The 23,022-nt window shown below is 46.7% G+C and overlaps 2 protein-coding genes across 3 annotated transcripts in view; both read left to right on the forward strand.

Moving 5' to 3' along the window:
- Positions 1-1,411: 1,411 nt before the first annotated feature.
- HSPA4 (heat shock protein family A (Hsp70) member 4) lies at positions 1,412-18,038 on the forward strand. The gene is made up of 19 exons (XM_069869384.1): positions 1,412-1,613; positions 5,618-5,675; positions 7,036-7,176; positions 7,885-8,007; positions 8,409-8,508; positions 8,915-9,048; positions 10,856-11,100; positions 11,469-11,545; positions 11,919-12,070; positions 12,640-12,746; positions 13,041-13,174; positions 13,645-13,826; positions 14,233-14,322; positions 14,829-14,981; positions 15,391-15,516; positions 15,696-15,803; positions 16,120-16,239; positions 16,614-16,775; positions 17,029-18,038. Exons 1-19 carry the CDS (start codon positions 1,507-1,509, stop codon positions 17,230-17,232), a joined length of 2,523 nt encoding a protein of 840 aa, XP_069725485.1. The 5' UTR covers positions 1,412-1,506; the 3' UTR covers positions 17,233-18,038.
- Positions 18,039-19,784: 1,746 nt separating this feature from the next.
- The window catches only part of FNIP1 (folliculin interacting protein 1), a 65,983-nt gene continuing 62,745 nt past the window's right edge, over positions 19,785-23,022 (forward strand). For both annotated transcript variants that reach the window (XM_069869366.1, XM_069869368.1), the window contains exon 1: positions 19,785-19,939. In XM_069869366.1, coding sequence (XP_069725467.1) covers positions 19,851-19,939 — 89 coding nt within the window. In that variant the 5' untranslated portion in view covers positions 19,785-19,850. The remainder of the gene's footprint in view (positions 19,940-23,022) is intronic.

The raw sequence follows: 23,022 nt of genomic DNA on the forward strand, positions 1-23,022 counted from the left end.
TCAGAGCCCACCCAGTCTCACCCCTGCCAAGGGCAGGGAATCTCCACTGGATCAGGGGCTCCAAGCCCCATCCAACCTGGCCTTGAACCCCTCCAGGGATGGGGCAGCCACCCCTGCTCTGGGCAGCCTGGGCCAGGGCCTCCCCACCCTCACAGGAAAACATTTCTGCCTAATATCTCATCTCTATCTCCCCTCTTTCAGCTCAAAAATGTTTCCCCTCATCCCATCCCTGCACTCCCTGATCCAGAGCCCCTCCTTAGCTTTCCTGGAGCCTCTTTCAGTGCTGGAAGCTGCTCTAAGGCCTCCCTGGAGCCTTCTCTTCCCCAGGCTGAACAACCCCAGCTCTCTCAGCCTGGCCTCGTACGGGAGGTGCTCCAGCCCACTGTTTTTTTTCAAAACTTGTAACACAGAGGCACAGATATGGGTTTGTAGCAAAACCTTCCCGCATAGCACATAAAGGAAAGTTGTCCTCAGGCTAACAACCATTTTTATTGTGCCTCGCGAAAGCGTTGATGGGTGGTCATCTCATCAAAGGTGTAACTGGCTCTGTTGTACACGTGAAATCTCAGAAATCTGATAGACCAGAGTTATCTTGTAATTCCCAAATATTCTGTGTGATTTCACTGCTGAGAGGGAACGGTGCTTACATAGGGAGGTCGAACAACCCCAACTCTCCCATCCTCTCTCTCCCCTGACAGTTCTGTGTCTTTATACTGGGGATTCCAGAGCTAAATGACAAGACGGAGCCCTCTGCAGCGCTGCCAACCTCTGCTTTCATCGCAGTTTTCTCCAATTCTTGTGACAGTAGGCAAGAAAACCACATTTTTCCTTATGACCGGCCCACCCCCCTCCCTCACGGGGCGAGGCCGCGCCTGGACCCGCCCGCAGCCCTGAGGGGGCGGGGCCACAGAGAGAGCCTCGCGCCGAGGGGGGCGTGGCCACACATGACCCCGCCCACACACTATGCTAAGCCCCGCCCATGTGACTATAGAGGGGCGGGACCGAGACCCTCGTGCCAGAGGGGGGCGTGGTCAATCTTGATCAATCAAAGGACCCCCCGACGGCCCTTAAGGGGCGTGGCCACACGTGACCCCGCCCACCAAACGAGGGGGCGTGGTCAGATCTGGGATGACCATATTTGGGGCGCGCCCGGCCCCGCAAGGGGGCGTGGCCACATACCGTGAGGTCACGTGAGGGGGGCGTGACCACGCTTTATTCACGCACAGGCACTGAAGGGGCGGGGCCACAAGCGCAGGGGAGGGGGCGTGGTCCTATCTGACCCCGCCCAATAAATCAGTATCGGTATAGCGAGGGGGCGTGGCCACGCGGAGCCCCCGCCCACTCGTGTGCGCTCCCGCGCTTGCGCGGTCTCGCCCTCAAGTCTCGCGAGATTTCCCGCTGCCCCGCCCCCCTGCCGGCTCCGCGCTCGGCGGCCTCGCCGGGATCCTTCGAGAATCCCCGCCCCTCGCGCATTTAACCGCGCCGCGCTGCCCCTGCCCCGTAGCCATGTCGGTGGTGGGCATCGATCTGGGCTTCCAGAGCTGCTACGTGGCCGTGGCCCGCGGCGGCGGCATCGAGACGATCGCCAATGAGTACAGCGACCGCTGCACGCCGTGAGCGCGGGGCCGGGGGCAGCGGGGCGGGCGGCGGGGGAGGCCCGGGGGTCGCTCGGCTGCGAGGAAGGCTGGAGATCATCGAGTCCGGCCCTAAACCATCGCTGGGCACCTCAGGCTCCGCCAGGGGAGGTTCAGGCTGAACGTTAGGAAGGAATTTTTCATGGAAAGGGTCATTGGTCTCTGTTGGAGGCTGCCCAGGGAGGGGGTTGAGTCCGCTGCCCTGGAGGGGTTTAAGGGACGGGTGGACGAGGTGCTGAGGGACATGGGTTAGTGATTGGTGGGAATGGTTGGACTCGGTGATCCGGTGGGTCTTTTCCAACCTGGTGGTACTATGATTCTATGATTCTCTCCTGGGATGGGGACTCCAGCGCCTCCCTGGGCAGCCATCCCAGCGCCTGGAAGCCCTTCCCGTGAAGAAATTTTTCCTAGTATCTAATCTAAGTTTCCCTTAGTCTTACTTGAAGCCTTTCTCTCTCATCCTGTTGCCCGTCACCTTGGAGAAGAGGCCGACACCCACCTCACTCCGGTCTCCTTTCAGGCCGCTGTAGGCAGGGATAAGGTCCCTCCTCAGCCTCCTCCTCTCTAGGCCAAGCAGCCTCCCCTCCCTCCATCGCTCCCCGGCAGGTTTGTTCTCCAGCGCCGTGCCCAGCTCCCGGCCTGTCCCTGCCCCGCTCTGTAGCCTTGGCCAGCCGGCACTTGGCTGAAAGCACAGGGGTTGGGAATAGAGGGAGCAGCTTCTCTCTTGCATCTCTGATAGCAATCATAGAATCATTTGGTTGGGAAAGACTTTTGACGTCGAGTCCAACCATACCTGTCCACTGCTAAACCAGCTCCCTGAACACCTCATCCACCATCTTTTAAACACCTCCAGGGATGGTGACTCAACCACCTCCCTGGGCAGCTGTTCCGGAGCCCAAGAACCCTTTCAGTGAAGAAATTTTTTCTGGTATCTAATCTGAACCTGCCCTGGCACAACTTAGGGCTGTTTCCTCTCGTCCCAGGAGAACATTCCTGCCTGTTCTCCTGCTGTTCCCATCCTGTTCCCCCAGTGCAGCCGGCTCTGGAGGCTAATGCCGAGCTAGTGCTCAGCTCCCTGTGAGCTCACAGGGCCAGGGCTCAGGAAAGCTGCTTAGCAACCTTCTCTTCAGCCTGAGGATTTCTTAGTTCAGCCAGTGCTCTCAAAAATTTGTGCTTGTTTTGAGTATTGGGTCTTTTAAACTCTCCCTTGAAACTAGCCACTGGATTGACAAGTTACTGGGATGGGGAACTGGGAGGTGATTAGCCAGTACAGTACCATATGTCCCTTTTCCTGGGATGAGGATGGAACATGTAACTTGCTCATTGAAGGAGAGGAGCTGTATACAATTTTTAACACAACGCAACTTTCAGGAAGTAATTTAATTATGAAAGGCTGTGAAGTGAAATTGGAAAAAAACTTAGCATAATGAAAGTGGTAGTTTCCAGCTGGACTTTATCTCCAAGGGCTGTTCTGAGGGAATGCAGGAAACCATTCTCTAAGGAAATGGTCCTAGTGAAAGAAATTCTTCATGGCTTTTAGCAGCCTGCCTTGGAAACAGAAAACCTGATTCAGAAAGTCCATACTTAGCATTTCTTGAACTCTGGGGGAAATCATGCAAGGTGGTGTCACTGCTTCCCTCAGGAGCTGGCTTGCAGTCAGGATTAAACACTGGTTTGGATTTTCTATGGTGAATCCAGGCTTTGGGAAGGATCAGCAGATCTGTATCATTGTAGTGGCTTGCATCAGTGAAGCAAACTCTACTGAACACATTGCACTTAGTTCGGTGGTGCAGATGACAGTTTCACTGAGCCTGCTTTCAACTCTGTACTTGGATTTTTCCGGAATCCTGTAGAAGGGCAACTTGTATGCCCCAAAGCAGCGTAAAACACGTTTGTCTTTGAATATGGCATTCTTAAAATGGAAAAGTGGTGGAGGAAACTAGTAAAACCCTTAAGTTTCATTGTCTGTTTAAGGATGAGGGGACTTTGATTAAGTGAGGTAGCTGTAACTGATCTGATGAGGCTAGTGCTGCTGTTGGTGTGGAGGAAAAGTGCTGACAGGGGATGTCTGTCATCCAAGGAAGTGAAAGCAGATGGGAGGGTAAGGGTGAAGTAATGCCTGCAGGTGTTCAAGTTAGTTTCAATACTCTGGTTAAGTTGCTTTGTTAGACCTCTGACCTCCTCTGTGATTATGTTTCTCCTTAAAATCTTCTGTTAGTTATTTACTTCCAGTAAAATTGTGGACCAGTATAATTGGTGTTTGAGGACTTAGCCCTGGTTCCTGTGGTGAATTGATTTGGGGAGTGAGATTGGTGGAATATTCTTCCCGTTTCATTGAGCTCTGTGCTGGGCCCCTGCAGGGTTCCCCAGGGCTCAGCTGAGAGCCAGGCTTAACTGAGAGAAGGGTTGGATGGGCAGGGAGGGAAGAAGTGGAGCGGAGAGAACCGTCCCATCTGTCCAGTGTGTCCTTCTTCATACAGAGCAGCAGGGGCCAGCGCGTTTAACAGGAATGTGTGCACTTTCAGGGTGTTGTTCCAGGGTCTTCTATGTAAACCTGTCTGTGTGATTGTTGTGCTGTGTCCTCTTCTTGAGACAGACTTCTGCCTTGAGGCTTTAGTCTGACAGCTTTAGAGGGTTCTATAATCCAAATTAATGGGTTTGTGGCAACTCGGGACTTGTGAATTTAGCAGGGAAGAAGCAGGATATTTTTTCTTGTGTAGGAAAAACAACAATTCATGTTCATGTCTTAATTCTTTTCTGCAGACCAGAGTAAATGAATAACTATCATCCTCTGCCCAGGGCTTACTGGTTTTTTAGCTGTTGTGCTCTGTGGCTCCTGTTCCCTTAGCGTGGGCCTCAGGGTCTTTGTAGCACAGAACTTCTTTGCTCGTTAACTGTTGCCTTCAATAGTAGTTTCAAATAATAATAGATTTGTTCAGAAATGTTAATTCTGTTGCAAAAAGTGCTTTAGGGGTGGCTTTGCTTCACTTAAATTATTGCTAAATTGGAGGAAGATCTAAACCCAAGGCTGTAGCCTTCAGTTTTGTTTCTGACAGTTTCTGTTCAGAAGACCATTTCTACACCTTGGTCTGAGCTGGAACTTTTCTTGTAGCAGCCCCATGGTGTAACCCTGTTGTAAAGCAGTTTCTTGACCTGCTGCTCAGAGAGCGGCTTAATTGTGTTGTTAGCAGGTTGTGTGAGTAGTAAAAAGGTCTGTTTGACTAACAGCAAATTTCTTTCCCCAGTAAGTTTCCCTCAGTGGTGTGAGGAGCTTGGATTAGAGAGCTGGATTTAATTTTGTTAGGGCTTCTACGTTTTGTTTAAATATGTAAATCAAGAGGCTTAATAGGACTAGGAATTTCTCTGAAAAAGAGGATTTATTTTTTCTAGCTCTTTCACAACTGCAAGCTGTCACAAAGTAGTTTGGATAAAGTACAGTTTTCATTGTGATCTGTGCTATTTCAGTGAGTACAGATGGAACTCAAACTCCAGTCTTCTCTGCAGGTTTTGTCTTCCTGCGCTTGAAGGGTTTCCTCTAAAACTGAAAAGCTTAATTAGCATTTGGCACAGACAGGTAGGAATGAATTTCTTAGCATTCAGTTTACCTCCTGCATTTCTTCTGGACAGTTGAACAGTTGTTGTTATTGGTGAACAACTCTGGCTTAAATACAATGTTAATTGTGGGAGATAGTGTTTATCTCAATACCTGCTTATTACTTATACGTACAACTTGGAGTAGGACAAATACATTTGGTTGTAGCGCGGTTCTGCAGTGAGGAGCGTTGATGTTTTAACTTAGAGAGCCTCTTCCCTTCCAAAGTTCCCAGAACATTCCATACATATATTTTAGTGAGTGACCAACTCTCTTTATGGACCAAATATTGTTTAAAATATCTCTAGCCTACTTAACACTTTTTGTTAAAAAGATAGGCAGTGCGGTTCTACGAGTCACTTACTAACTGGCAATGTTCTTCTCATTTTAGATCATGTATTGCCTTTGGACCCAAGAATCGCTCGATTGGTGCAGCCGCTAAAAGCCAGGTGAGGACATAGTTTGGGTAAAAGTGGCATTAGCAGTCAAAAATCAAATTAGCAGAATGTGTTTTCTATCACTGAAGATGATGAATGTCTCTGTACTGGTGTCTCTGTGGCTGCAGTGAACAGCTGAGCTTAATTTGGCCGTTCAGCATGTGATGCTGCTTTGTCATCTCAGATAGAAATCTAAGGGTTGGTAGTTTTACATAATGAAATGTTAAAAGAAATAAAGCATCTTTGCCTCTTCCAAAATTTTGATAAATATGTTTGGTTTTTTTTTTAAGTTGCAGAATGTAAATTCTGAAGCTAAGCAGCACTATTTCATCCTGCCTTAGCTGTTTCAGTTCGTGTGCCTTGTGATAGCTTTTAGTTATGTGGCTACATTCTATAGAGTTCCATCAAGTGCATAATTTTGGCCGGAAGGGGATATAAAGTGTAAATATATATTGCTTTCTTGACTCTTTGTGGTTGAGTTATAACCTAAATATCTGTCTTAGGTTCTTGCTCCTACTTTAAGTTTCAGTTGGTGTAGGTAGGTAAATATGATTTAAGGACTGAGAGGAAGTTCAAGTGGCTTGTCCTGCTTGTGGCATTTGGGTCATTTGCGTTCTGCTGTGTTGTCTCTTGTGTTGCCGTGAAACACCTGTGAAACATGATTTATTTCTGGAGTCTTCTGCAGGAAGTGACAGGTAAATGTCACATGGTACAGTGCTCATCTGCTTCCTCAGTTACTGCGCTTTTTTCAGTATGTATCTTGCAATAATCTAAATGAAAGGATTAAACAAGTTCACTTGCACCACATGGTAACAAGCTGTAATGATTTTTTGCTTCTTCATTTGCACTGATCTCTGCTGTTTTTAAAAGACAATCTGCCTTTTGTCAGTTAACTTGAGTTGACAGCACCATCTTGGGGCCCTCCTGGCTCTTTAAAGCTTCATGATGAGGTCCTTCAGCTGTTTTGTGTGTTGACAGTCACATGCATGGGGTGGACCTGAGCTGGAGTTTACAGCAGTGTGTTTTAAGTGTGGCTGATTTACTGGCTGCAGCACAGTTGAAAGGTAGGGTGATAGGAAACAGGTAAATGGGAAACACTTCCTAACCTTTAAGAGTGTCCTACACATACCCTATGAAAATGGAGTGCTATTTTAATCGTGTTTTGATGAATCTTGGCTCAATTTTCTAGCATACATCTAATTTAAAATCTCAGATTGCAGTAGTTTACCTGAGCAGTCAGCGGGATGTTGCCTTGTGGCAGGTACAACTGGTAAAAACATTCCAGCGATGGAAGCATGAGAATGAAACTGTCTTCTGTTTGAAATTCAGATGTTTCTCTGACATGGCGTATTAAAGATTTCTTTTCCTTTAGGTTATTTCAAATGCAAAGAATACAGTACAAAGTTTTAAAAGATTTCATGGTCGTGCATTCTCAGATCCCTTTGTTCAAGCTGAAAAAGAAAGCCTTGCGTATGAACTTGTCCAGCTGCCAACAGGCTCGACTGGCATCAAGGTAAGTCTGGCATATCTGGAAAGGAGCCAGAGAAGGAAACTGATAAAACTTCCTTCTATCTTTTTATTTTGAATCTGCTTGCTGTAGTTTCTGTTCTCTTGTGGATGAAAAGTCTTAAATGGGGAATAAAAGACTAGTAATGCAGATGGTCTCTCCAAGTATTAGGTGAGACTGATTTTTACAGTTAAACAATCTCTGCCTTGCAAATCCTGTCGTACACAAGCTGTTTATTCCATGCTTTTTGCTTTTACTCCATGGTGAGTTGGAAGATGAGCTGCTTGACCGGTGTGCTTGCTTAGCTGCTGTCCAGATACCTCAGGGGTGCAAGATGTCAGCTTAGTGATTTGAGTGAAATGGTACAAATTTGTATCTTTCAACAATGGCTGAACTTCTGTTTTAGTTTATAGCCAGAACTAACCTACTCCAGAATGGTAGGGAGGCGTCTTGGGCACTGTTTAGCAATCAGGATTAAAAAAAGTGTCCAGAACAGCTTTGTGCATGTGAACTCTTAAATGTGTTTTTCCAGTGGTTTTTTTTTGTCTTCTTGCAAATGTTGTGCATGAGCCAGGTGATCTAAGAGAAGGTTGCACAGAGCTGCAGTGCTTCTTAAGCATCCCTTTGGTAGGCAGTTTCTTGCATGTGTTCCTTGTGTTCAGTGCATGATTTTCACTGCAGTGTAATGTGTGCGTACGTGATTTCTCTTTAAAGGCTATGTATATGGAAGAAGCAAGAAACTTTACTATTGAGCAGGTGACAGGAATGCTTCTTACCAAATTAAAAGAGACTGCTGAGAATGCACTTAAGAAGCCTGTAGTCGACTGTGTGATTTCAGTAAGTATGTGACAGTAAATCTGACATATTTGGTTTGTAGCATAAACTGAAGTGATTGCAGTGCTAAATTGCCTGTTAAATTAAGGTATTTCTCTTTTCTGTTTAAAACTGACTCTTACCCTGGTCTCTTCAAAACTAGATTTCCGTCATTAACAGTAAAGTGTCTATATTGCTGCTAATTATCAGCATAAATAATATTTTATACCTGTTTCTAAGTGAGATAGAATGGAAAAAGATTCACAGAAAGTAGCTTTGTCCTCACATGATGTTTTCTTGGCTATTTCTCTATTGCAACCAAAAGTAACACTAAATTTGAAGGATCCCTCACTCTATACACGCTTGTAACTGTTTGCTGAAGGTGGTTCTTACAGTGTTAATATCGTCTCTCTGATCTTCCGCAGGTTCCTTGTTTCTATACAGATGCAGAAAGGAGATCTGTGTTGGATGCTACGCAGATTGCTGGTCTCAACTGTCTGAGACTAATAAATGAAACAACTGCAGGTAATGCCTTTCTTTCTCTCCCTCACTTTAAACTGTACCTTTAGTGGATAAAAGGGCTTTTAACCTGTGGCTAATTTGTGCCTCTGGAGTTACTACTGGGTTTGTAAACCTAAAATAACTTAGTTGATCATAAAGTTTCTTAAACTCTGCTATGTTTATTCATTGCTGTACACGTGCATAAAGATTTCTTGATTACCTGTTTTAATGCAGCTGCTGGGAGGAGTTAATGCTGTTCAGTGTTTTTCCATGTTTCTTTAGCACTGGGAATTTTGTTTAATGACATCGGTATCTGTAGCTTGAAAAGTAAGATGAGATGTTAGTGCTGTTTATGGATGTACCATTTATTTCTTAAGGAATTGCAAAACTGAATGTCCTAATCATAGCCTTTGATTCTCATTTTGCGTAGTTGCCCTTGCATACGGAATCTATAAGCAAGACCTGCCGGCCTTAGAAGAGAAGCCACGGAATGTTGTTTTTGTGGATATGGGGCATTCTGCGTATCAAGTTTCTGTTTGTGCATTCAACAAAGGAAAACTGAAGGTAAGCAGTCTGCTATGCATGCATTTTAATTACCAATACAACTACACATGAGTACATCCATCGCCTGTGACAGGTGAGCTTGCCTCTCTTCACATAAGTGCATCCAGACAGCACAACTCATTCTTAAAATCACACTTTGTTTGGAGTTAAAAGTAAGGCAGGGAACTGGAGAGCGATTTTTTTGAGTGATGTGTGGAGGAAGCAAGTTTGCCTTAATCAGCTGACTTGAAATAAATGACCTGCTTAGGTATGATCATACCTGACTGGGTGTTGCTTTCACAAAATACTCTAGTTCAGTCACAAGGTCTAGCATTAAAACAGGGATTCCTAGAATGGGTTAAGTGACAGACTTTTCAAATGTTCACTGTGGAGCTTATGTGAAAGAGTGAAAACGCTCTTAAGCAAGCTGCAAATGGAAGCTGAGCGGGTTGCAGTGTGCTTCAAGTGCAAGTAGCCAGGGCCCTACTGTTTTCCAGCAAATACTGACATTTCTTAGTTGTCTTTCTTACAGTTACAGTTCTTGCAGTTCCAGTAACTTTCTCTTAGTTGGCTAGAAAAGCAAACACAAATTTTAAAGCATGGAGTAATGAAGAGAAGGCAGGAGTTCTGAAAACGTTAGTTTTACTGTAATTCTGTTTCATCCTGTGAGGAAACATAAGCTACATTGTGTTTCTCAGATTTGTCTTTTAAACTTTGAAACCATAGAAGTGTGGAAGGGATGCTTTGAGTGTAGAGTGGAGAGCTGGACAACAAGGCAGCTAACAGTGTGCAGACCAAACCTGGTCTGAAGGTAAATTGAGTGTAATGTGATATTTCACTGCACTCTGTTCTTTAAAAAAAAAAAATCAAGTTCATAATACGTATAAAGAATAGAATCTGCTGAGATGGATGGGCTGCAGGTCCTTCATCAAAACTGGACACCTATTTGCAAGAGTTACTAATGTTTATTCTCTTGTTTTATTTTTAGCTTGGTGTAAGCATGTCCCATCCTTGTGAGGCATCAAATATTAAACTGGGATATGAGTCAAACTGACAGTGGCTAAGCAGAATTTGGAAACTGTACAAGTTACTGCACAGATTGTGTTGCTAAGCCTTGCCCTATCTCCTAAACTTTTATAAGTTGCCACCTTGTTGTAGGAAGATTGAGTGTTTGAAGCTGCTTTTTAGCCTCTGAGACAGCAGATGTCTATCTTCTCCTTGAGCTTGTACCTGCTTCATGTATGTGCTGCACTTCCTGTGAGAATTGCCATTCGCAGGACTGCAAGAATTTGCCCATGCTAATGGTGATTCCTCTTCCAACAGCATTTTGAACATGCCTAATATCAGCTACAAAAGGCATGGGATAATCATGGCTTAGACTTGGTAAGCCTTAAAAGAAAAAGTTTCTCTTGGGATGCATGATTGTTACAGTGGTTGCAATCCACAAACTGTCAGATGTGGTTGATGCTATTGCTGCTTAGATTGCCCTGAAATCTAAGTGAATAGTTTAATTCTTGCCAGCTGTGTCTGTGAAATGTGAAAGAGGAGTATGGGAAACAGGTTTGTTTGTGATGGGTTATACTTCTACACAAGGTTCATCAAAAGAAACTCATTATTGATGGTATCAAGGGCAGAATAAATATGTGCTGTACTGGATGTTTGCTCTTGTGGCTGCGCCACTGTAATTCTTTGCCTCTGTAGTGTTGTGATACTTGCATTTATGTAGAGTCAGGCTATTTTTGAAACAAAGAAATGCTTTGACATTAACTGCTAATTGGCTTCATTGAAGTAACGAACAGTTACTGAGGAGTTCAGTTTTGTTTTTAAGGTTCTTGCCACGTCATTTGATACAACCCTGGGAGGCAGGAAGTTTGATGAGGTATTAGTTGACTACTTTTGTGAAGAATTTGGAAAGAAGTACAAATTAGACATAAAGTCAAAGATCCGAGCGTTGCTGAGGCTGTACCAGGAATGTGAAAAACTGAAAAAACTAATGAGTGCGAATGCCTCTGATCTCCCACTGAACATAGAATGCTTCATGAATGACATAGATGTCTCCGGAACAATGAACAGGTAATGTTTAGACTTTCACAAAGGGAAGCTTTAGAGTGCCCTTCATTCAAGGCGGTTCAGCCAAGATAGAAACCAGTTCTTAGGACTGGAGGGAAGTGGGAAGCGTAAGAACACGTGCAGGGGTGCTGCTTAAAATGATAGCGCTTCGAGCCTGGTCGATGGCTTCGAGTTCAGCGGGAGAGCTGTGAATGTTGCAAGCGTGCCTAAATCGATAGAGCCAAGTTCGTCTGGGATAGGATACTACAGAAGTGTGAAACTAGGACTGGGGGAAGAGAAAACCCTGCAAATGGCATTCTTTCCCTTTTGGCATCCTGATGTGTTTGCAGCTTGTGATGTGATGTAGCTTTATTTATGGCTTCTTCCAACAGAAGCAAATTTTTAGAGATGTGTGATGGACTCCTGGCAAGAGTGGAACCACCTCTTCGCAGTGTGCTGGAGCAAGCCAGTAAGTGTGTATGCACTGTGTTCTGTGTGTAGCAACAGGATATCCATACAGAACGCAGACGGGTGGATTTCTTGCTTAGCGGTTACAGGCTCTTCAAAACTTTTTCACACAAGCTAAGATCTGAAATTCTTACTGCTTAGAAATTTAGAACTAGATCAGGCCTTGGGCAGCCTGATCTAGTGGGACGTCTCCCTGCCCATGGCAGGGGGTGGGAACTGGATGATCTTTAAGGTCCTTTCCAACCGAAATGATTATATGGTTCTGTGAACAAGCTTAAAATAAAGGTTAGTCTTGTCAAACTGTTTACAATGTTGGGATATTCATGCAAAGCAAACATTTCATCTGTGAAAACTAATGTCTGACTCTTCTGCAGAGTTAAAGAAGGAGGACATCTACGCAGTAGAGATAGTTGGTGGTACCACAAGAATCCCTGCTGTGAAAGAGAAGATCAGTAAATTTTTTGGCAAAGAAGTCAGCACAACTTTGAACGCGGATGAGGCTGTGGCACGAGGCTGTGCGCTGCAGGTAGGTGCTCTTTGTTTTAGATGAGAGTATTTTTATTGAAAACCATGAATACTTCAGCCAGAATCCACAGGTAATGTGAAAGGTACTTCCTGTGTATCATAGAATGGATTTGATTAAGCTTCTGGAAAGCAGTTGGGAATAATGAGAATAGCAGCTGTAAGTGATTCCTTTGTGCTCTTTCTTTAAGCCAGAGCAGTGTAGCTTGTTGAAGTGAAACCTGTCCTGTGCTTCTGCTGTGCCTGGAAACTGAGTCTGGTGAAGCTCATGTGATGATGTTTTCTCCTTTAGGCGCCTTTGGGGGCCTCGGTTAAACAAGGGGAGAAAAATGTTTTTTCACACCTATTGATAAACTTGTGATATATCCATCGCTTAATAAGATGGATGGAGATGAAAGCTTAGGTGTGTGAGCTTCCAGTGCTTGTTATGCAGGTCTCAAGGCCCTCAGTATTGGTCTCCCTTTAACCTAGAGTAAATCTATATAGTAAGCAGTGTAAATGGCTACCTGCTGAATTAAATTACTGTACACCTGAAGTCTGACTGTTTCTAATATGACTCTTGTGCTGTTTCAGTGTGCTATTTTATCCCCGGCTTTCAAAGTGAGAGAGTTTTCTATCACAGATTTGATACCCTATCCTATTTCTTTACGTTGGAATTCACCAGCAGAGGAAGGGTTAAGGTAAGGGAAATGTTTAGTCTTCATGCATGATCACATACAACTTAAAACAAACTGGTGGCAACTAGAGTAATTAACACTTTTAGAACGTTCCACTTCTTAACAATTTAGATTGATACTTTTTCTGAGGATAGTAGAAAAAAAAAAAAAGGTGGGTGGCAGTTTAGCATGTCCTACATGGCTACTAAACCTAAAAGGGTAAAGACTCTTGTTGCCTCCTAAAGCTAACGAAACTTTTCTTATTTGTACCTCAAATCAGATGCATTGTCCCACAAATGGTCTTGTTTTCTCTTACAGTGAATGTGAAGTCTTTCCCAAGAACCATGCTGCTCCATTTTCTAAGGTCCTCACATTCTACAGGAAGGAGCCTTTTACTCTCGAGGCATACTACAGTTCTCCCAAGGAGCTGCCTTACCCAGATCCTGCAATAGGTTAAGACCATTCTTTACCTTTTAGTTTTATTAATAGCCTTGTGCGTGTTTCAGGTCTTTTTTCTTTTCCTATGGTCTAGAAAGTGCAACCTACTACAAATACTGTTGAAATAGGTCTTCTAAGTCATGGATCCACAGTAAAGTGAGGGGAGTAACATGAAATTTATGGACAAATAGGCTAAATAAAGAGCATCCTAATGTTGGACCAAGCCTGAAAGGGGTGTAATCACTGCCGTGCAGTCTCTTACTGTGGTACAAGTATCACCAGCTTTTACTGCAGAGGATTGCTAATAGCTGTGTGTCCTACCATCACTGACTGAAAAACTGAACTGTTGGACTTGAGTAGGACTTGTTATTTTCTGAGTGCATCACAGTGATCTGTAGTGAGCAACAGACAGGTTTTACTTTACATTCAGTGATTACATTAATCAAAGGGTATGGTTTGGTTTTTTTCTCTGGGTTTTTTTTAGCTCACTTCTTGGTTCAGAAGGTCACTCCTCAAACAGATGGATCCAGTTCAAAAGTGAAAGTCAAAGTTAGAGTAAACATCCATGGTATCTTCAGCGTTTCAAGTGCATCTTTAGTGGAGGTTCATAAATCTGATGAGAATGAAGAGCCTATGGAAACAGATCAGCATGCAAAAGAGGAAGAGGTAAGTGGCTTCACAGCTGTCAGCTGCTTAGAAAGCTGCTGTTCAGATGAAGCATAATTGACCAGGTTCTGGGGAGGCTCCAAGACGTGTGTAAGGATTTAGTAGCTGTGTCCAGCAACTAAAATGTGAAGGTGTGATAAAGTACTAACTGAAGTAAGTCACAGCAGTGACAGATCTCTTCAAACCAGGACTGAGGTAGAGATGAAAAATTATAATCACGGAGCTCTTCCTTGCTTGCGCAGAGACTAGAAGCTTATTAATGATGTTTTGAGACTTAGATTCAGTTTTTGTTCTGCTTCTTCTTTTGCCTAAAGACCATTAGAAGTAATGGATCAGCTGAAGAATTGAAGCAATGATCTGCATCTGCATTGGTTACTGTGTCTAATTGTATCTCTCTGAATTTCAGAAGATGCAAGTAGACCAGGAAGAGCAGCAGAAGACTGAAGAACAACAGCAGGCCCAACCTGAAAATAAGGCAGAGTCTGAGGAAATGGAGGTAACGAACATCTGAGATCTTCCTTGGAGGATACTCCTGGAAGTTTGATAAGTATACGTAGTGCATGAGCTGGCTGCTGCCTTCGTCGTAGCTCTAGAAGCTAAACTTGTATTTGAGTGTATTGGTGATCTGTATTGTGATGAGGGAAGTCCATAAATGGCATGGATAACTGCAGACCCATCAAGTGACCTGGTACTGATAACATGAGTGACCTCTCCTGTTCGTGGAAGCAATAATCAATTAGTCTTCGGTAACTTAAGTACTACAAAAGTGTTCACCTGTAAGTGCCATCACCTTGTTACCGTAGCTGGTGTGCATGGAAAAGGTCAGTAATTGCAGTAGTTCTCTCTGGCTTTGTCATCTCGAGTGTCAGAATGGCAGTATGTAGCTCTGGTGCAGAGAGGTGCACTAATTCAGTAATGCTTTTTCTATCACAAGTCTTGAATACTCAGTTTGAATGGACTGGTGATGCTGGTTTTACTTAGAATGTGTTTCTTTTAATGCAGACTTCTCAGGCTGACTCAAAAGACAAGAAAGTGGATCAACCACCCCAAGCCAAGAAGGCTAAAGTGAAGACAACTACAGTCGACCTTCCCATCGAGAATCAGCTGGTGTGGCAGATAGGCAAAGACATGCTGAACTTATTCATTGAGAATGAGGTAAACTCTTACTTGGCTGAGCTGAAAATGTCACTGTGCCCACAGAAATCTTAAGCTGTCTTCTCATTGTTGAGCCAAAACACATTATAGTGGTTAAGGGAATGCTGTCACTGTTCTGCAGGAAAGCTGGTTCACAGGGTCACCGGTTCCAAAATCACCTGTGGTGACTAAGTACTTGATGGCTGCTGCCATCAGGGTGAAGGTTCCTCAACTGGTGTGGGATTGTTCCATGTTGTGTTGGATATCCCACCAATTGGCTTTTGTTTGTGTGCTGCCTTTAGAACAGTTCTGTAAACTGTGATGTTTCAAAATCTTTAGTCAGACTTAAGCCTTGGCTAACAAGGTATCCTGGTGAGAAATACTGAATCACTAGCTTTTTTAGCCAACTAATTTGTTAACTTGTTCACAGGGGAAAATGATAATGCAGGATAAGCTAGAGAAAGAGAGGAACGATGCCAAGAATGCAGTGGAAGAATATGTGTATGATATGAGAGACAAACTCTGCAGTATTTATGAGAAATTTGTTAGTGAAGATGTGAGTATTGCTGGCTTGATTGTCTTTGAGTACGTTTTGTTACAGCAAACAGCTGTATTCTAATAGGCTTTGACCTATATCAGACTGTGTTAACTTAGACTGTATTTTCAGACTTTAAATTTGGATAACTGGCTTTTAACCTGCCTAACAGAGCTATCTCATGTACCTGTTTGCTTCAGGATCGAAATAGTTTCACGCTGAAGCTGGAGGATACGGAAAACTGGCTTTATGAGGATGGTGAAGACCAACCCAAACAGATTTATATTGATAAACTAGCAGAACTGAAGGTAAGAGATTCTTACATTCCCATTGGAACTCTGAATCTGGGGGACTCATTTGAGTGGGTGCTGTCATAGGTCTGCCGATTTGGAGATCGGTGCTGATAATGAACCCTTAGTTTGCTTGTTAAGTGAATGAGGAGTGAGCAGGTCTCCAAGTAGACTTGAAACAATCTGTGGGTGAGGGAGACTCAGGCCCTCCCCGAAGTGGAGGGAAGAGTGAAAAGCTCCAAGGAACTTGGAGGTATTTATATATCCTGTCAGATCTCGTGGGATCATGTTGTGGTGCTGCATGCTTTCTAATTTCTGTTGGACTTTTTTGCAGACACTGGGTCAGCCTATTCAGGCAAGGTTTCAAGAATCGGAGGAAAGACCAAAAGCGTTTGAGGACTTAGGGAGGCAAATCCAACAGTACATGAAAACTGTTCATGCCTTCAAAGCAAAGGTATTTCCACAGTTGACTTATGGCAAATGCAGGGAAAGGGTACAAAGCTTCTTTAAACAAAGAGCTGGTGAAAGCTCCTGGCTACCTTCTGTGTTTTTAATATTTTTGTTTTCAGATGTGGATGTCAGCTTTGAAAATCTGACAGACTTTTTAATCGGGCATTGATTTCCCCATGGAGGGGAAGTGCCAGCAGCAGCAGAACTCCAGCTCTCTTGTTAGAGCTGGGGGTGGTCGGTGCTAATGGCTTTGGAACTAGAACAGCCTTCTGGCTAAATGGTCTTCTAGTGTCTAGAAGCTAGAAGTTTGAGGAAAGAGTTGTGCCCTTTGCATGTTTAGAGGGAGTATTTGCACAACTATGCATTTGTCTGTTCCAGGATGAACAGTATGACCATTTAGATGAAGCAGATGTAGCAAAAGTGGAGAAGAGTGCGAGTGAAGCTCTGGAGTGGATGAACAACAAACTCAATCTTCAGAACAAGAGGAGTCTTACTCTGGACCCGGTTATAAAAGCCAAGGACATACAAGCTAAAACTAAAGTAAGCCTGGCTATGTAACTCACTGTATTTCCATGGAGCTGTCTGTTTCTTGGTGTAATTGTTTGTGCTCAGAGGAAAACCTGGAGGGGAGATCTCTAAGGGCAGGACTGTGGTTGTGTATTCGGCTGTTAAATTTGTATGGGGAAATATTGGTCCTCACACGTCCATCTGGTGTTGTCCAAAGTTAATTTGAACAACAGGTGTTCAAGTAGACAAAACCATTTCTTAACTGTGTTTTATTTCTGTTTTCTAGGAGCTGACAAGTATTTGTAATCCTATAGTTACAAAACCAAAACCCAAAGTGGAGCTCCCAAAGGAGGAGCAGAAGCCGACTGAACCGAATGGACCAGTGGAAGGGCAGGGGGCAGCCAACGGGGCCCAGGCTGCCGAGCAGAGCGCGGCCCCTGCTGCCCCAGCAGCCGCCGAGAAGAAGCTTCCTGAAATGGACATTGACTGAACTGCAGCGCTTCTTTATATTATTGCAAAAGACAATAAAGCTTTAAGTTGTCAACTTCTTATGTTCTGAATACAGATTGGAGCAAGCGAATACCACAGCACTTAGGAATTTGTGGAGAGGTCAGTGCATCGAGTCGGGACACTTAAGTAGCCAACTCCTCAGTCAGGTAGGCAGTATTCTTGTCACAGTGACTGTATTTAGAAGTGTTGGTACTCCTCCTAGGCCTACAGAACCCGCTATCAGCTCATAGTCATAAGGCAGCGGGTGGTGGCACCACTAAGTTATTCCTGGGCTGGTGCCCTCACACTGTGGATGGGCAGCCCAGGCTCCAGTTCTCTTATCTGACACGTAGAATAGCAACTGTACGCTCCTGCCGGACCATGAATGTGCTCTTAGACACACAAGTGTATTCCGGGCAAAATCCCCGGCTCGTTAGACCATGTAAACTTCTTGTCTCCAGTTAGATGAGCTGCTTGTAGGAAGACTGAATTCTGGTATTCCAGCTGTCTAGCCCGACAGTCAATTCTGACTTGTTTCCAACTCTTTCTGAGGGAGTGTGCTTGCTTCCACGAGGCCTTTGTTGGGGATGCAGGATGGTTTGTTTTGTTTTGGTTTTTTTTTTCCCCAGGAAAAGAAAAGACCTGATGCATTTGGCATTTTTTTTTTTTCTATGAGCTTTATACAATGAGTTGCTTCTAGTCCCGATTGTCATTAAACCTGCAGACATGAATTTGTATGTGTTGAAATCCAAAGCTGGAACACCCATTCAGATATTGCAAGAAATAAATGCACTGGATTCTACTGGATTGGCTTCTCCAGCTGTTGATTCAAATTGAGAGAAAAGGGGATGGGGTGGGTGGGAGAGAGGAGCCCTCTCTGACCCACCAGCAGAAAGCTGCAGGGGGAAAAGGAGCTAACAGTGGCCCAAGGTGGCTGGGAAGGCCAACAGCATTCTGGCTTGGAGGGGCCATGGGGTGGCAGCAGCAGGGATGGGATTGTCCCCGGTGTTTGCTTCTGCTAAGGCTGCACCTTGAGTTCTGGGTTCAGTTTTGGGCCCCTTGCTCTAAGAAAGACAGGGAGGGGCTGGAGCAGAGGGAGTGGAGGTTGTTTAGCCTGGTGGAGGCTGAGGGGAGACCTCATGGCTCCTGGAAGCTCCTGGAAGGGAGGCTGGGGGGAGGTGATGTCTCTGGTGAGAGACAGTTGCTGGGATGAAGGGAAATGACCAGGGGAGGCTTAGATTGGATATTGAAAGATGTCACTTAATGGAAGTGGCTTCCTAGAGCCCTCCCTGTGGTCTCTTCCCACTCGAGTGACACCCCCCCCCCCACCCCAGGCTGGGGGCTGGTGGGAGGGAGTCCTTCCTCAGGGGCTGTTAAGGAAAGAAAGCTCGTTCAATAAATTATTCTCCTGTGCCGTAGTTCTGGAACGAGTGTCTGGAGCTTCCACCCATTGCTGTTTTATGTCTCGCTCAGCTAAACCGAGCTCTTTAGCATGCAGTGTTTTTTCCTCCTGAAAGCCATTCCAGTAACAGGGTGCGTTTTTCTTCAAGAGTATCAGTTTCTGCCTAAAGGTTCCTGGTTTTTCCTCTTGAGACCCCTAACACTGGGGAAGCGCCTTTCTTTTCTCCCTAGATGTTTGTGAAACACCCATGAGAACTGTGTACAAAACTCTCATCGCACCCAGGGAGGTAAAATCCCCTCTGTTCATCTCTCCTGAAGTCTCTCGCAGTGCCACTGGATGGCACGCGTCTGCTGAAGCTTAAAGTCATTATTTACAGGCGCTGTCTGCGGGTTCTGTTTGTCATTGCTGCTCGCATTTCAGAGTTACTGCATAAAATACTGAATATCCACATGTTTCCAGAGGAGCTGCTGTTTCTTAAGTCCGAGTTCTCCTACTTTATCACAGCTCGAGTTAGGTTCAGCCTGGGGGAGCCGGGCAGCGCTTGTAAGGGCGATGACAACCTCATTATGTGCCCTCTGCTTGAGTTAAGAGCTGTTCGTGCTGTTGGTAAGAGATATGCCGGGGAGGGTTAGGTTGGACAGCAGGGAGAGGTTCTTCCCTCACAGGGCGGTGGATCCTGGGGTTGGGCCCTGGGGGGGGCTGCCAATCACCGCTCTGGCCCCGCCCCCAGACCCTCCCGTCTGCCAATCACCGCTCTGGCCCCGCCCCCGATCATCCCCACAGCCAATCACCGCTCTGGCCCCGCCCCTGATCATCCCCTCAGCCAATCACCGCTCTCCTCCAGGTCTCCCACCTGCCAATCACAGCCCCGGCCCCGCCCCCAGCGCTCCCGCCCTTAGTCGCGTCCCGCCTGTCAATCACCTCTTGGCCCCGCCCCATCTCAACCCCCGCCCTGACTCTCCTTCCCCTCTCTGGCCACACCCCCCGCCCTTCCCAGCTGTCAATCACCAGTTGGCCACGCCCCCTCCCCAGCTCCTCCCGCCCCTGCTGTTGCTCATCCCTTGGCCCCGCCCCCTCCGCCCCCTCCGCCAATCAGGCGCTGCCCCCGCCCCTCGCGCCCCGCCCCGCCCGCCCTCGGCCGCAGCGCCCCGGATGGCGGCGGGCGGGCGGCTGTGATCGCGGCGCGGCGCCCGGGCGGGGGTCAGCGGCGCCCCAAGATGCCGCCCACCCTCTTCCAGAAGCTCTTCAGCAAGAAGCACGGGCTGATCGCCGCCGCCAGGGACGCGCGGGACGACTGCGTGTTCAGGTGCGAGGGGAGGGGGGGACCCGCTCGGCCCCCGGGGAGCGGGGGCTCCCAGCCCCGTCCGAGCCGCCCTCGGGCCCCGGGGCGGCGGCTCTGGAGCTGGGGGGGTCTCGGTCCCGGCCCTGCGAAGCGGGACCTTTCGGGGCCGGCGCTGGGTACGGGCAGGAGGTGGTTTTTTTCCTTCAGACGAGCTGGAGAAAGAGGGAGAGCGCTGAGAAGGAGAATGACGCGTATCTGGGTGATGCAGGAACTTGTGGGAAAAGTTGGTGAGGTGAAAGGCTTTGCCTGCCCGTGGGGTGATGCAGCCTGAAACAAACCCCAAACAGTTGGATTTGGAACTAATCTGGGTTGGAACTAGATGATCTTTAAGGTCCCTTCCAACCCAAGCTATTCTATGATTCTAATTATCATGGAATTGTAAAATAGTTCGGCTCAGAAGGACCTCAAAGCCCATCCAGTCCCACCCCTTCCATGGGCAGGGACACCTCCCGCTGGATCAGGGGCTCCAAGCCCCATCCAGCCTGGCCTTGAACCCCTCCAGGGCTGGGGCAGCCACCCCTGCTCTGGGCAGCCTGGGCCAGGGCCTCCCCACCCTCCCAGCAAAACATTTCTCCCGAAGCTCTAATTCCTAACTATCTGCCCCCTGCGGGGATGCTGCGGGCTGGGGAGGGGGAGCAGCGTCGTTCTGCAGGTGCCTGCCAGTGCCCAGCGAGCGGCCACCGAGGGAACGTAGTGTTCCGGCTGCTGCTGGGAGAGGTGTGGCGTTTCTGCTGGTATTTGTCACACTCCAACTGCAGCCCGACGGGACCCGCCGAGGGGGCTGAGCAGAGCCCAGGGAGGCCGGAGGGGCAGCTCTGTGCCAGGAGGCCTCACCCTGCTTCCTCAGGTTGGGTGTCACAGGATAACAGAGCCCCTCAGCAAGGTTTGGTGGTGGCTGTGGCACTGTGGAGCTCTTTGGGGGGTTTCGGTGGTGGCTCCGGGATCCTCGAGCCCCTCATCAGAGCTCAGTGATGGCTCTGGGGTCAAGGAGCCCCTTGACGGAGTTTGGTGGTGGTTTAAGGTTCATAGAGCCCCTCAGTGCGTTTGGTGACAGCCACAGAGTTGCAGAGCCCCTCGGTGGGGCTTGGTGGTGGCTCTGGGGTCAAGGAGCCCCTTGTCAGGCTTTGGTGGTGGCTCCGAGTCAGTCTTGTATGGGGAGAGGCTTCTCCTGGTGCTTCTGCACTGGTGCTGAGGTCCCAGGGCCCCACGAGGCTGGGGAGCTTGGAAAGAGGTCGGTTTTGTGGCTGTGAGATGGGTGCTGTTCCATGACTTTACACCTGGCAGCGATGCGGCCCCAGTCCTGGGGAAGAGGTAACCTGCAAAATCCTTCTGAAGCGCAGAGTTTGTGATGGGATGCGAATACAACCTGCTTCATCAGCAAGAGTTAGGTGCTCCTTGAGACACTTCTAACTGCCTGGAATTCGTTAGGTACAAATGATGAGCCCTGGGGTTGCCCTCCCAAGGGAGATTTCCGAGCGATGGGCTGAGTTGCTGTGCTGGGGCATTCCTTGTGACTGCAGCCATGCAGTTTAGCAGGTGAGGTGGTGCGTGGCGTGTCCGCAGTAATTTCAGTGCCACGGTTTTCGCAGCATGTTGGTGGGGCTTTTTGTGGCCCTCTAGAGTCAGGACAGGCTCCTGGACACACCTGAGGAGTTGTAAAGGTGCTGAGCCTAGCTGCTTACACCTCTCTTTGCTATTTACTGCAGATGTGGCTCCTGGTTTAACACACAAAATATTTTAATGCTATCTGTGTCACCTTATTTTCTAACTCGGCTTCGTACTGGGGTCAGACCCTGTGTTGGGGAGGGGGCAGCAGGGCTGTTATGTCGAACTGCTCTGCCTTTCCCCTGTTAAGACCTTTGTCAGTGCTGGATTTGTACAGAGACCGGTGGTTAACTCATCACTGCTGGGGCAGGAATGTGGGGATTTCACCTGCGTTGAAAGGAGCGGGAGAGTAAGGTCTCCCCTTCCCTCCTCACCTGCATTGATCGCTCTGTGCCAAACTGGACGTGCAAATTAAGAAAGATGCGTCGCTGCCTGCTCTTGCCCTCCTCGGTGTACGCAGCGCCGTTTCACTCGGCCACGGGAGCTGCCAGCCCCTAACTGGTGCATCCGCAGTTATTTCTTTTGGCGGCTCCTCTGACTCCGGCTCTGGGGGTGCGTGGGAGACCCGGCTCTTCCTTGGGAGAGCCAAGTCGTATTTTTTGGAGGCTGATACTGGTGCCCTCTAGGCACGCTGCCAAATGGCTGCTTTCGTTTTCTAAGTGGGGATAAGTCTTCAGTTAATCCTCGCTGCGTATGGGTTTATCAGTTATGGGTGAAACTTTTGGATAATGCGCACAAAGACCGCTCTTTATTGCAGCGGGGGCTCCGGAGACGGGGAAACAAGCACTCTGGATTTTTAGGCTGTTCCAGTAAACCTGAAGGCAACAGCCTCATCGATTCCATTGGGGCAATATTGAGTTTATGTATTGATCCATCATTATCTGCTTTTATTCTAAATAATAGAACGCTTCCCAAATGTTCTGAGGAATGTTATTTCTGACTGTCTTCACTTGGAAAGCTTTGTGCTCTTGCTGAGCAGACTGTGTAGAACAACACAGTGAATATATTTATGTGAATAATACCTTTTTTTATTTTGTGAATAACAAGTGCTTAGAAGAGCCCAGCCACTTTGGCAGTGGCATCGGTGTAGCAGAACATTTAAGGATGATTTTGATGCTCGTTCTTTTTCTGACTATGAATCTATTTTGCATTTCCATCAGGCTTATTGTGAAAATTTACCAGGACAGAAATTCTACTGAATCTGAAACTACTGTGTTTCAGAAATAAAATAATACTTATCAGGGAAAACATATTTTGTTCAGTTCTTGGTTTGTTGTTTTTTTTATTTCCTGCCCAGAATCAGTTTCTGCAATGTGAGTGTGTGACACTTTGGGTCTGGTAAAACCTTTCAGAACTGGATGCTGGAGATGTGAACAGTTCTGGTGATGTGACCAGTAAGTTAGCAACTGTAAAGCATTTGCTGATGTTCCAGTTTGCTATTT

Source organism: Phaenicophaeus curvirostris, chromosome 15 (genome assembly GCF_032191515.1).
Source record: "Phaenicophaeus curvirostris isolate KB17595 chromosome 15, BPBGC_Pcur_1.0, whole genome shotgun sequence".
Taxonomy (NCBI): Eukaryota; Metazoa; Chordata; class Aves; order Cuculiformes; family Cuculidae; genus Phaenicophaeus; species Phaenicophaeus curvirostris.

Coding starts and splice junctions, on each gene's coding strand:
- HSPA4 (XM_069869384.1), top strand. CDS start 1,507: ATGTCGGTGGTGGGCATCGATCTGGGCTTCCAGAGCTGCTACGTGGCC. Junction 11,546..11,918: donor CAGTGTGCTGGAGCAAGCCA/GTAAGTGTGTAT, acceptor ACTCTTCTGCAG/AGTTAAAGAAGGAGGACATC. Junction 16,240..16,613: donor TTCATGCCTTCAAAGCAAAG/GTATTTCCACAG, acceptor TGTCTGTTCCAG/GATGAACAGTATGACCATTT.